Source organism: Cyanistes caeruleus, chromosome 5 (assembly GCF_971803275.1).
Source record: "Cyanistes caeruleus chromosome 5, bCyaCae1.hap1.1, whole genome shotgun sequence".
NCBI lineage: Eukaryota > Metazoa > Chordata > Aves > Passeriformes > Paridae > Cyanistes > Cyanistes caeruleus.
In genome coordinates this window covers 48,762,314-48,777,134 of record NC_141705.1, presented here as the reverse complement: position 1 = coordinate 48,777,134, position 14,821 = coordinate 48,762,314, and the positions used below count along the sequence as shown (strand labels likewise).

General features: G+C 38.8%; 1 protein-coding gene across 1 annotated transcript in view; it reads left to right on the top strand.

Moving 5' to 3' along the window:
- The window catches only part of BANK1 (B cell scaffold protein with ankyrin repeats 1), a 133,872-nt gene that overhangs the window by 98,871 nt on the left and 20,180 nt on the right, over positions 1–14,821 (top strand). The window contains exons 9-10 of the mRNA XM_023924649.2: positions 10,174–10,270; positions 11,759–12,055. Of these exons, the coding sequence (XP_023780417.2) occupies positions 10,174–10,270; positions 11,759–12,055 (394 nt within the window). The remainder of the gene's footprint in view (positions 1–10,173; positions 10,271–11,758; positions 12,056–14,821) is intronic.

Genomic DNA, 14,821 nt, shown 5'->3' with positions numbered 1-14,821 from the left:
AGATAATTTTTGTTGGTTTTTTCTATGATCTATGTTTTTAATAGACACAGTTGAATGCAGTACAGGTAATAACTGCTATTTCATCTGATTTTGTCATTCTTTAGCTTAGCTATTGTTTAGGAATGCAAGGATTTTAAGAACCTGAATATAAAAACCCATATCTGAAAACTCTTACTATTGTTAGCACATGTATGTGGAACATATTCTAGAAATAACATGGTATTTCACAGATTTAGACACTTTATCCTATCCCCCTTTAATTCAATAAGTTCTTTAAAGTTGCCTAGATAGAGAAAAACTCCTGCTAGTGTCTATAAAAGAAGAAAAAATTCTGAGTGTTAACCAAGATTCAGGACAGAAGAGCAGAATCTCCAAAGTCGCCAGAGAACTTAGAAAATTCTGTTACTTGAGTTCAAATAACAATACTGTGACTCTCAGCATCTAAAATGTAGTTCTCATGCAAAATACAGTAGCTGTTTTTATGTTTTTATGTTTTTATGTATACACTCTGCAGTGTATACATAGAACACAGGGTAGAAGATGATGAATGATGTCTTGATGCTGGAGACCCTGAGACCAGTGATAAATCATAAATGTTCTGCCAGGAGCATCCATGCAACTATCTTAATGTCTGGCCCATAACATCCTTGTCAGTAATCTGGAGCGCAGAGCTTTGAAACAAACAGTACTGAATGTTCTTTTCCTCACCCAGATCATGTTTTTTATCATTACATAAAAAGGAGCTGAAAGTTGCTTGGGCTGTGACCACATTCAATGCATTTACTCAATGCCTTCTGCATCCTCTTCCTTTTCTTCTGGATAGTCACTGATTCTTTCAGGAGCCCAAAACCTTGCTAATGCCATTTTTTTACTCTTCTTACTTAAGCATTAGCTGTTCTGTTGTGCTAATCTTGAGCTTTCCACAAGTGTTGCTCTTCTTCTTGCTCATTACACTTTCAGGTGTGTTTCTGTCTAGCTGTCCTTACTCTGCAGTATTTGAAACATTTCACACTCCTGGATGATACTGAAGTCATCTAAAACATAATTACGCTTTTCAAAGGCAAAATTCCTACCTGCTTATATGATTTGCTAAGAGTTTCAAAGAGGTTTTCAGAGCCAATGACTTTTTCTTGTTTTGGATTTTAAAAAAAAGAGCTTTCGTATGTGCCATCCAAGAGACACAAAAGCAGAAGTAAACAGGTATGAGATGTAAAAATTTGTTGTATTACCTGTAAGTCAGTCACTTAATTAATCTTCAACCTTCTCTTCCAATTGCAGGGACCTGAGCATTTCTGAACGTTCCTGCAGCTGAGAGTGTATCAGTACTACTGCTGGTTCCACAGGCAGTGCTCACCAGCAGAAAATTACTGCTTGAAATTATTGGTTTAATGAACTGATTTCAGCAAATGTAAAGCAAAACCTCCCAAATATTAAAGAAATTAAGTGGAGGGAAAATTAATAACTGAAGTTCTACAGACAGAAGGTCAGCAGGTGCTGGCTTGGCAAAGGAGTGGAGCTGGTTCAGGTTTTGGTCGTACAAGCTGCCACAGCTCTTAGGGACAGGGCCTAGTGGGACTTACCAGGGTTAGCTTTGTGGTTAGATTTGATGATCTTGGAGGTCTTTTCCAACCTAAATGATTCTGTGATTCTCTCTCTGCTACCCCTGGATCTGCAAAGGGAGTGGTAATTTAGTAACTACACTGGGAGTTCAAACAGTGTAATCACAGTCATCAAGTGAAAGAGAAGCTCTCTAGGGAATGCTTATTTCTTTGTCAGGGAAAAAAAAATCAAAAATGCAAGAAAAAATTCTTACCCTGCTAGACTGAAAAATTAACCTGTGTGAGAGATGGGGTGCTTTTGTGGAGTTTGCAATGATTACACTGCCTGTCAAACAGCAGTGGATATTTTGTTCAGAGGAGTCAGTACTCTTTGAAAGTCTTTCAAAAAATTGTGTGGGTGTGTGAAAAGTGAAGTAACAAGAATTGTCATTAAAGGAGAAATGAGCTAAAATGAGTCTGAGGAGAAATTTTATTTTGGAATGTTCAGAAGAAAAATCCCTTGATACTTAGTAGCTAGATTAGAGAACAGCATAAATGCTCAGAAGAGGAAATTCTTCAAATGGAGACTGCAGGAATTTGAAAAATTTGAAAAATTTTTAAAAAGCACTTTTTTTTGTATATACTAGTAAATTTAGTTTTGTGATTAGAAGTCTCCTTTTGCTTCTCTTGCAGTAAATGTTTCTCTCTCACAGCCATAGTCATGAAGGCTGTGTAAGTGAACAGTTATCAACACACGAAGCCTTTACTTATTCTGGGTCTTTTTTGTATATTTGTTTCCCCATGGGTGTCTTCCTACAAAGAGAGGGCTTTTCTTTTTGGCTTTTTTTTTTTTTCTCCAGAAACTCAGTGAAAAGCAGGAGTCAAAAAAGTTGCAGAAAGTGTGCTATGATTTGATAGACAAGCATACAAAGTAAGTGTGAAATTGCACAAAATAATGTTGCAAGTGGGGATCAGTTTAGGGATGCTGGCTGATATGCCAGTGCAGTAGATCTGCTTGTAATGAAGTTAAAGCAGACATGCAAATAAAATAGTTTAATAAGGGAGCCCAGAAGGAAATTATTTAAGACTACAATAGATGATTTCAAGTTAAACAATTCCTTTTTGCTGTTATTAAAATCTCTCAGCCTAAAGTTGGTTTTCATTGATGTTTTAATTTGTTTCATTTCTTAATATAGTACAAATCATTTATTTCAGTCATACATTTGCTCCAGACTGATGGCAACATCATTAGATTTTGGCAATGGAGCATTTTATTTCTAATTTTTTTATGTAATCTATCTTTGGTAGTTAATGTACATTTTATGTACCTTTAGCATATTGGAATGGGAACTCTAGCATTTTGTTATCTTTCAGCATTGCAGGAAACATGGCAGCAGTTGAGACTTCTGACAAATTTTATGCAGAGATAATCTTACAAATTACTGTGAATATCATAGTATTATTTTTACTGTCATTCTGTGTTCTTGCTTAGTTTTGTACCTTATTTGTGGTTTTTATGTTCTAATTTGTTAGGATTAGTGTAATCAGCACATAAGTATGCTTGTCCACCAGATCATATGATACTCCTGATTTGAATTAACATTAAAAAAAGTAGAAAGTGTTGGATTAAACTGAAACTCATACAGATAATTGAAGCAGTTATGCATATACCTATGGCCCCAAAAAATAAATCTGGGAATCATAATGCTGCAGTTTTACACAGCAGGGAAGTGCCTTTGAAGGATTCAAAAATCTTGTGTCCTGCTCAGGTAGAATCAGAAGAGAATTTTAAAAATCATCTAGTCCACCCCATCTGCCATGGGCAGGAACATTTTCCACTAGATTATGTTGCTTAAAGCCCTCTCCATCCTGACCTTGAACAATTAAAACTGTTGAGAGTTAAAGACCTAGTGGATGTATGTCAAAGGCAAAAGGGGATAGGGGTCATATATATATTTAAGACTCAACAACACTGCTGTGTTTATTATGTCCAGACATCTAACAAAAAGCCACATGGTGTAAGCAGCTGTGTGAGGAAGGCATGAGGGCTTTGCAATAAATTATGATTTCTTTCTACTCTGAGAAGTCATTCTGAGTAAGAGATAAGTCAGTGCCTTTTGTTCCTAGAATGAGCAGCTTTATTCAAAAACAGTTACTGATGTTAAATACCTGTTCTTTTTGTGGTCTAACTTGTGTGGCACACACAGTTTTAAGTCAGTTGCCTCTTGCCCAGCTGGCTAATGGATGTTAGTGACACCGTGAGTTCTGACATCTGGTACCGATAACACAAGACCTCAATCAGACACAGCAAATTGAAGGGAAATTGTGGGAAACATAACATTGAAAATCATCAGTGAGAAAAGTCACAGGGACTTCTAATGCCCTTGCACTTTTCCTGTAAACAAGTAGAGCAGGGAAGGGTCTTCTAATTCATTTCTGGGAGGTGGATGCACTGGTCTCTCTGGCTCAGCAGTTCTGCCGCATGTGCAGCTCCTGGGCACAGCCTGAGATGTGCACGAGTGCGAGGTGTGGTGTGGGGCTGAGGCTCTGTTCTCTCACCTGTGGTGAAACACAGCAAAGCTGAGGGCCCAGCAGGACAGCGGGGTGGAATCACAGGGCTGGCTCAGCTGTGCTTCCTGAGAGAGCAGACTGCCTTGCACATCAGCTTGCTCTGACACACGGGCAGCAAGCAGACAGCAGCAGCAGTTTTGGCTGGAAGGCTAATATATGCTGTTCTCGGCTTTTTCTAGGACAAGTCTTGCTTAGGCCAGGAGGGCGAGTTCAAGTGTTTCAAGGGCTGGATTCAGCCCCTGGGCTGTGCAGCCCACACTGCTTTAAACCACTGTGTATTTCAGTATTGTATTGCAGAACATGTGCAGGAAAGCTTCCTTCCACCACTGTTCTTCCCACTTGCCTGCCTTTACAACCAGGTTGGATTTTTTCTTGGATTATAACACTGTATTGAATGTTTCATTGCCCTTATGCTGTAGGGTTCTCTCATGGTTTTTGCAAGCCTGAGTTATCAAGCAAGCTAATAGGGTAGTAAAGGTGATTGACATTAATAAAGCTAATGAACAACAATGTTGGAGCTGTCCTCATGCATGCCATCAATTTTATGAAGCTCACTTTTTCAGTCATTTCTCCAGGTGCTCATACAGGACCCTGGGAAAAATGAGTCATAAATACTTAAACACTTACAGTACTTTGATGAATATTTTACATTGTAGAATATGTGAATATTAGTAATTAATGCAGACTTGAGAGTTAGAAAAAATTTTATAACCTGAATAGCTGGTCACTAGGCTCAGGGATGCAGTTGGAACTGAATGAATTGCCTGCTTGCATTTCATGAAGAACTGAGAGTGCAAATGGAAAATATTTCCTACAGTACACTAGTTCTCACCTTTGCATTCTGGAAAGCTCTGGCAGGTCAGTGATAATGGGCACAGTGTAGGCTACACCACAGTGAGGGTGAGAGAAAAGGAGCAAAAACTGTGAAGATGAATGCCAAATGTAAATATATCCCTTTTGCTTCAGTTGCTGCACCAAGAGTCTAAGCAGACAGCGCTGGCAGGTCAGAGTGCTACAAGAAACCACCTGGGGCTGGGGAAAAAAAAATCCAACTGCTGTGTTTCAGTCCAGTTTCTCTGAAAGCAAGAACATTAGAAAGAAAATCTGGTATGCCTATGACAAAGAAATGGAGGAAACATCCAGCCAAGGAAAACAATTTCTTCTGTCTTGAGGTCCAGAAATTACTTACCCTATTTACATCCTGTTTTCTTCTGTGCTTAAATTCACTCCTGGTGGGAGGACATTTTCAGTGTGTTTGTGTACCAGCACGTAGGCTTTTGCTGAGGTCCAGGTCACCAGCATCTGCCTGGAAAGGAATACAGCAGGAGACATTATCCAACAAGTTTTTAAATGCATTTATAAGATTTTGACATTTTAAGTGAAGGAAACTGCTAGAGGGCTCTTTTCTGTGTAAACAAAGAGGAAATCATTGAAGTTGTCCAGACAGGGTAACCTTGGTAAGAGTGATCTGTTATTGTATCTAGTTTCTATGACAGGAATGAAAAATAACAGCATAATAGCAGCATTTTTTTTAAAAAAAAAAGCATATCCAAGTGCACACTTACCTCAGTAGGAAGGAAAGGTTGAAAGAGTAGCAAGAGAACAACCCCAAGTAGGAGAATGAAGTCCACACTAAGTAGAAGCAGTATCAAGTTACTAATGTCAAGATAGAATTGTAGCATAGACACTTAAGAATACTGCAAGAAGGATCAAGGCACAAAATGAAATGGAGCTAACAAGATAATAAGATAATTAGAAATGTTTTTATAAGGGTCTTTTTCAACTATTCATTGTGAAAATGGAAAGGCTTATTAATTAGTGTTATCCTGGTTTTTGTACTATTCAGTACCTTATTAGCAATTTAAATAATAGAAAAATTTTTCAAATTCCTTCCAAGTCCATGAGCCAGTGTAATGATTTATGAGTGGGCACACTCTTAATACAGTTACATGAAATTTTGAAGTGTTTGCAGTTCACATCAGCTTCTACGTTTTCAAAGCTGTTGATTTTACTTTTCAGAAAGGACTGCCTGAGATGTGCACTGGAGAGAAAAAAAGAAACAAAAGGTGCTGAAAGAAAAAGTGCAAATGAGACCATCTCCTCTTGGTTTTCTTCTCTAATGACATTTAGAGAAAATACTTATTTTCTTTAGGATGCCCTGACTCCAAAGACATAGACATCCACATACCCGCTTAGTTGGTATCAGATACTTTTAAAAGCACTGCTGTACTTGGATCTGGGCTCTGCTTTGCTCTTGCAGCCTTTCTAGCAAGCCCATATAGACTGTGGTAGCCTTAAGCAGCATTTGTCCACTTGTTTCTTAAAATCCCAGGAGGATCAGGACTCCAGGTCAGCAGAGGGAGAGGGCAGCTGCTGGAATCTTTCAGATTGGTGTGTCTCAAGGAAGTCACGTGGTAGAAATTGGTGTTTCCTGGTGATCAACACAGGTTCAACTCCGGGTGACTGGCAGCAATAGGCAATGTTATTTTGTTGCTTGATAGTCAGAAGAGGATGCCTAAAACTGTGCCTGTAAGACAGCCATGCCATAGTTGTCCTCTGCTCTGAAATGCTGAACTACAGAGTAGTGGGAGACAGACAAATGAGCAACGCATCTCTTGGCAGAACTGCAAACTTTGAATGTTGGGAGTGGGATAAGAAGGAATGTTGTGGTGACATGTTATAAACAAATCAGGCAACCAGATTTGTCTGAGCCTGGGAAGAACAGGCCTGAGTGTGACTGGAGGGTATTTTTGGGATGTCTACTTGCAAACCTGAATTCTGTCCAACAGGCAGCTGGAAATGCCCTAGAATCCAGAAGAAGATCAAATCGCCCTACACAAATCAGGAGTTCTTACTTTGTTTCTATAAATACAAGGTATGGATATATTTTAGATATATCCATTTATATCTCATACATAAAGCTAATGTGAGCTGTGATTGATATATTTACATATAACTGTTTATAAATGAAGTGGTGATGTCCAGATGCTTCTCGCTCTTGCCGTAACTTGATACAACATTACTGTTGGGTTAGATTCCTCTGCATTCTTTAATGTTTCATTCCCCACTGTACAATAAGGTAAATTTACCTAATTTCAATGCTGTCAGCCCTTGCCAGGGTGGATGACTCTGTCTCAGTTTAACAAGGAGAGTATCTTTCAAAAATGTGCCTTACAAAAATGGCTCTTCAGAAAAGCATTGTAAAAAATGCTGACGAGATGGTTATTGTTGGAATCTGATATCATTAAATAATTAATAAATTCAGTACTTTATACCAAAAGCTTTTAGCAAAGACTTTAATTCTCTAAACTTTTTTGCCTTCAAGACTGATACAGTCATACAGAAACATCTTTATAGCAACCAACAACTACACTTGTCTCCTTGAAGGCCCAGAGACCTCCATGAACAATGTGACAGGTTATAATACTTTTCCTAATGAATTCCTGAGTAAAGTGCTGAGATAAATCACCTCAGGCTTTGTATCAGAGGAACAGCTTTGAAGCTATTAAAAAACTTTACCTTTTTGAAAGTCAGTTAATCAAGACAGTTAAAATAGATAAATGAAAGAAAATTAGGTATCTACATTTTGATGTTGAGAGGTGGCATTTAATCTTAGGACTTGAAACAATTTCAGTCTCTCAGAGAACTTTCAATGCATTCCTGTTGCATCCTGAGGTAAGAAAATTATTTTGGTAACTCATAAACAAGTTTCAAACATTCAAAACCCTCTCCCATAGTCTGTTGTGTGCAGTTTCGTGCTGAGAGCAATAATTTTTTTTTTTTTTTTTTGTGGTGCTGGTTTCCAGTTAAGCTAGTTCTTCCTTTGGAAGGTGGCTTGACATCCATAATAGATCTCTAGAATAAGCCAAAGACCCATTTTCAGCCAAACAGGCTCAAACAGCTTGGAAGTTCAGCTGTGCTACTACACTCAAGTTACATGACCAAACCATGTAAAAGACACTTAAAAAGCAATGGTCATTCGTTCAGGGCACCATGGCAAGGTTTGCAAGCTGAGTCATGGCATTATTCCAGTTTAGTTACTTTGCTTTGCATTCTTAAATAGGGACACTTTCCACTGCCTTTGGAGACATTGCATGATTTTTAGCTGCACGGTGTCAACATGGCCAGAGTCAGAGGAGACTTCTGACAATAATTTATTCATTATACAGAATTTTTTTCTAGTGTAAATATATTTAGTTAAAGACTGTTTACACCTGTCAGCCTTTCTGTGTCTCACAGGTCCAGGAGACTTAAAATGTGTAGTCAGGGGCTAAACTTCTGAATTGCATCCTGAATTCCCTATGACTCAGCATTATCAGTGGAGCAGCTATAAACTAGCAGGACAGCTGACCTTCAGTCTTCTGAAACATTCAGATTTCACCTTGAAAGAATTTCCTGGGTGTACTCCAGTGTCATAACAGGAGAACTTATATCTAGATCTCTCCTTGCTTGGTTTCTTCTACATACATCTTCTCTTCACAGGAAACATATCAAAGTACTTTTTTACTCACACAATGTACACTTACATTTAGCACATGCAGGCCTAAATCTTTTGAAAATAAATATTCTGAAAAGCCCTAACTTTGGGGCTTTTGAGAGAGGTATCCTGTTCCTGTGAAGCATAAAGGAACTATATAGATAATAGGGGAGCTCAAGAAAAACAAGATTCTCTCTCTGATGCGCACATTATATGGGCACAGAAGGTGGAGATGAATCCTCTGATGTTGGAGATGTGTAGAGATCCAGGTGTGTTTGTAAAGCAGCAAAGCGAGCCAGGGAGGCACCTGTTGCACAGTCTGGTGGCTGCAGTGTCTTCAGATTGGTGTTCAGGAGATGGCTCCGTAAAACAGCAGCAAGGAAGAAGGTATTCTTCCTGCTATTTCTCAAAATATTTTCCTCTTTCATGCAGGGAGCACTCTATCCCTGGGCAGTGGCTGTGGGTGCCCCAAGACAGAAGGATACCTGGAACAAACTCCTTGAGAGTCCAGCATGAGCTCCAGCATGATGAGAATCATTTTCTGTACCATGCAGAAGGGTGTAATTGCCTATCAGTTCTTCCTCTTGACTTCTGTCCACTATTCTACTTGTAATTAATCTTGCAGTCTGGATGATATATGGACCATGGTGTTTCCCTACCTGCTTTGGGGCTGGCATATCCAAGCCCCTGGAGTTAACATTTTGTGATTCAAAAGTACTGATTAATTATTGAGGGCTCCATTTTGTCTATAGAGGGTAGTTTTGTATTGCTCTTACATGAGAATCACAGTCCTGATGGGATTCTCTAAAAAAACTGTCACTTTTTTGAAATTACAGTTGTTTCTGAAAATCAGAAATTAATAAATGTGTGTTCTATATTCTAGACAGCAGAACTGTCATTTAGCTGTGTTACAGGCTTGCTTTTCACTGGTGAGCAGAAGTTTGTACCTCTTCAGCTTGAGGAAATACACTGATAATGTTTTAGAGAACTGATTGTTCTGAACCTCCTTGGGCTAATTTTGCATAGCACTGTGTGAACATAACAGCATTCTAGAGGAATAAAACACCACTCTGCCACATTTGGTCACTGAGGTAGAACGCCAAACATGCTTTTCATGCCCATTACTGGTTTCTCAGCACACACGTGACTTTTGGTACAAGCCACTGTTTGCAATGGACTCCCCAGAGATTTCTTGCACCTTTGAGCTCCTCAGTCATGCCCTATGGACTTGATGTTTTGCTGTTACTCAACTTTCTCTTAATCTTTGAGTGCTTCACAGTTGGGAGCAGAGCTGGGAACTGTCTAGACAGCCCAGCAAAGTGCTAGGGGAAAGAGAAAGGTCAATGAGCTTAAATCCTTCCTGTGCAAACTTGGTGTTTTGTGTCAGAACATTGTGTCCTTTCACTGTATCCAGAGATGCACGGTCCTTTTGCCTGCAGTGTGTTTACCACTACATAGTTGCAAATGCATGATGTTCCTGTCTTCACTTTCCTCCTAGCAGAATGTTGTATATTATATCAATAGCAAAACGTGAAGATAGGAGATAATCCTACTAAAACAAGTATTCTCCATTGTTTTTCTTTCTAGAATTGTGCAGCAAGTGATTTCACTAATTGCAAGGAGGAAGTGGAACACAGCAACACTTGTGATCTTATGTTAGGCTCAGAAACTCCACCAGCCCTGGGTAAGTCATGCTGTTAGACAGCTTTGTTGGTAGGGTCAAATGAATGTACCATGTGCTGTATCAAATGAATGAGTTCATGGGCAGAAAGGGTAAGTTACTCTAATACTCTCCATTTCCATGTGGTACTGCAACTTCCAGGGAGGGTAGATGTCCTAAAAGGAGAAGGCAATTGAGGGATTCAGTTGAGATAATAAAGTTCTTGCTCAGTATGAGATACCTCAATGCAATCACCCCTCCTTTTAAACTCTGGAAATTTGTGATCTCCATTCTGAATCTAGAAAACTGCTGAATTCCCCAAGCTCTCAGAGAAGAACCTTCATAAAAGGGGAGGCACTGCCTACAGGTACAGTCAAGTCCTGTATGGAGGCATAGATAGTTGACATTTTGCAGCTTGATGTTCCTACTTTCAAGCATAAATTGGTGACAAGCCTGCTGATGATCTGTGTGGTTGTATGCATTCTCCTTGAAAACTGCAAAGTTGCTTGTTTGCATTTACCAATGGCATATACCTTACAGTATCATGGATCTATGAGACTAAGTTTAATCCTCTTTTTATCTTGTTGAAAATTTTATATTTTTCTCTCATACATATGAAAAGGACATTTCTTGCTAAGTTCAAACTGGTTGCTTTAGCACATAGAGGTAGATTATAGACACTGTGAAACAACAGGTTTGCTCTGCTAAAATTTTCACTGTCTCTGTCACATTGTATATGGGAACAACTCAGGGTGAACACCTGGGAAAAGAGTATGAATTGTACCATGTTAGCCAGGTAAATGCCCTAACTTCCTATTTGAATCAGTGGTGAAAGGCAGGCATCCCCAAATTATAACTCAGAATGGAAACCTACTTCAAGGCCTCAGTTAAGTCTGCTGGCAGATTGTGTAGTTTACTCTGTTACATCACTGAGGTTGACTACTAAAATGTTGATGCAGTACGTAGTGATTAAAATGTACACTTTCATATCCCTCCACTTTGTTCTAGGTCTGTGGGTCACTAGAGACAGAAGAGCTCTGTTTCCACAAGTCTATAGTCATGTCTCCCATGGACAGTGTTTATTTCATTTCAGAGAGATTCAAATTAGCACCTAAATCCCCTTGTACAAAAAGCAGTAACACAGATGAGTGAGCTATGGCTTTATTTTGCCAAGTGTTGCACTGTGCTGCTTTGAAAGTCACGTAATAGAAATTCTGGAGGCAAGGAAAACGTGTGTGATTTCATTCTGACAGCTGCTCTAGAAAAGTTTAACATTGCACACACGAAAATGGTGTGTATCAGAGTAGCAAGACACAGTGAAAACTTCCACTGTTGATTTAGTAAATATTTAAAATGCTCTTCACTGATGGTAAGAATTTGACAGCTTTCCTGCTGTATCAATTCATAAAAGTTTTATTAGCCATTGTGTTGCTTCTGTAGGAATCCTTGAAACAAGAAATGCTTCCAGATGACAATTTTTAAATGAAATAATGCTTTCTTTAATATTAAAAGCCAAGCAGAACTCAAGAGATCAATATGCAGTTGGATCGAAATGCCAACAAGAAGTCGAGGTGGATGAGGAAAAGAAGGATGACCTAAAAGACAGCAGAGAGGAGACAGAATATGAAAATGAAGAAGAGGAGGATTCCTACAGAATTCACAACAGTCCTGGCAGTTTGTATGCCAATGTAGGGGATGAGCTCAAAGAGAGCAGGAGAGATTGCTTTTTATGCAAGAGGCCACCCCCTCCTCCCCCTCGAAATCTGCCTGGCATCCAAAGACAGGACAATCTGCATAATTCATTACAAGGTAAGATCTTGGGAGGAAAAAAAACCCAGATACAAACATGTGCAAGACAGACAATGTGCTGCTGTAGAGATTGGTTTGATCACTTCTGGCAGTAGCTGGGCAGGACAGCCCTGATGCTACAAAGCAAGCTTGTGCATATGAGGCCCTAACTCTGCAAAACAAGCATCTGCATGTGGCCTTTGCTGCATCAAAATACTCATGACCAGGTTTATCAGGTAAATACTGGTGGTATGGGCTGCTGGGTTCAGCTTTTTCTCACTCCATCTATCTCAAAGAGCTGCCAAATAGTGCATGGTGCACTGGATTAGCAAGAGAGGCTTGAAACAAAGATGAAGCCTGTATTTTTTGTCAAGTTGACTTCATTATTATTTACCATTTCAAAATATTAAATGCTATGGTGATTTAATATACAGCTTGAAGTTTCACATTAAAATTAATAGAATTTTTAGAAACTGACCATGCAGAGAGAAGTAACAGTATCTTTCTCCATTTTAGTCAATTTTGTAGGTACTTAGAAGTGAAAAGTTATATTCCAGATTGAAAAGAGAGGCAGAAATTCTGACAAATGCTTTGCCTTTTTTTCCTTTTTTTAATACATCCTCCCCAGAGTAAAAAAATAAATTTTGTGTTGTAGTTTCATTAAAGTGATAAGAAACTCAAAGTACTATTGCATCTGTTTCAGGAGGGATGATCACCAATTTTATTTATTGGGAAAAACAAGTATGCAAAATAATTCAAGCTTAAATACCAGTTTTAAATAGTTGCATAGGGGGAAAATAAGCCTTTCTTATATCTTATAGACACTGCTGATAATTGTGCACACAAATTGCTTCTCAGTATCTCTACAGCTTATTACTGTTAACTCTGTTTTCAAACATGGTGTAACCTATTAAAATCTTAAATTACCATCACCAAGCACTCTGACGTTCACATAATTAGGCAGAAATGCCTTGCTGTAGGTAGGATTTTATCCTGTATTCTGTTTTGCAGGAAAGCAATGGCTATAGGTAGAAAGTCATAAGTGAAGTCTAAGAGAAAAAGGGGCAGAATAAAATTTACATTAAGGGTATGTTTTGCTTCCCACAAACCACTCAGCTGCATCTATATGTATCTATAAATGAGGGATCAGTTTTGGCACACAGGATTTGTTGGAGTAGGTTTGTTATAAATGCCCGTCTTGGAATAGTTCTTATATGGCTACATCACCACAATAATGTCACCTTCTCTGCCAAATGCTCTCTGTCTGCATGTGTGTACCAGCAGAGAAAGTTTCCTGGTGTCCTGTGCCAACTCCTGTGTGGGTATAGCAGAGTTCAGCTAAAAATGCTCCCGTGATGATAGTTCATTTAAAATGTGAACTGAATTATTCTGTTTTGAGCTGTGGTTTCATCACTGAGGAATGAGGTATCAGAATTTCTCTAGATGAAGATGATTCCTCCTTTCAAAGAGGAACTGTAATGACTTACTGCTACATATTTTTAGCCAGCTGCTTGCTTTAAGAGTTGTTGAGGAGTACCTCGAAGTCAAGTCCCCTCTTCTTCATGTTTGGCAGTGGCCTGAGAGTGCCCCTGTGGAAGTTGAAAGAAAGAATGTCCTACAGAGAAAGTATATAGTGACCTAGAAACAAAATATTATTCATATTATATATGGCAGGTGTATTAACACCACTTGTGGTTTTAAAACATGTATCTTAGCCAGAATGGATGTTAATAGTACATACTATTATTAATACATCCCATTAACAAATGTATCCCACTTACAAAGGTTGTTTAGCTCCTCTGAACACATAAACAGGTAATTCTTTAAATAGCAGCCAAAGCATTGAAAACACCACTAGTGACCACAGCCAAGTTTAGCAGATACACATATGTACAGGCAGTAAATTACAGCACAAGGGGAATGTGAGTCAGTACAAGAATTCCAGGCAGGTATACTGTTTTTGCAGGAAAGATGGGTAATCATGCCAAGGAAGTTATGAACATTTATGGGAAGACCAGCCTCAGTGACAGCTTCTCAATCTTGGCAGTTTGTGGATGTTTTAAGGCAAATCAAAACAAACCCGGGTATTAGAAAAAACATCAATGCCTTTTAATGCTATAAAAGGCAAAAACTATGGAAAAGCAAGTTCTGAGTAGCTGTACTGTGAAATATATGAAGTATAGGGAGCACAGAGAGATGTGGAAGGTTTTGGAGGGGGGAAGGTTAAATAGTTTTAGCATAGATTGTAGGAGCTCCTATATTTTACCTGCATTGCAAAGGAGTTCTTCAATTTCTTTTTCACCTTGGCCAGCAGTAGATCTGTAAAGACCTCAAAACCCCATGGGATATTGAAGAGGTAGGAAACACAAAATCCAACATTTCCTAAGCTATGTTTCAGTTCTAAAGTCATTTTTGCAACAGGTAACAAACATCTTGACTTTGCAGAATGCCAAGGGCTGTAGGTACCACTTACTTAACCATGAGTTACATGTTAGTTACCATGACTTACATGGTGGTATACCTCTCACAAGAGCAGCTGGGTCACTCAGTATTTCTGCAAATAAATCCATTTATTTTGTGGCCAATAGCTAAGTATCTGCATTTGATGATCTGATGTGAAATCATGAGGGGGCCTTGCAGTTGGAATTATTCCTTTGGGACACCCTCTCTACTGAGTTAGATGATCAGAAGCCTCTGAAAATCAGAGTGCTTTAATTTAGAAGTGAAATGAGCTCTCTGAGCTACTTTAGGAAACTCTAAAGCTATAAGATAAGTCATAATCTCCTT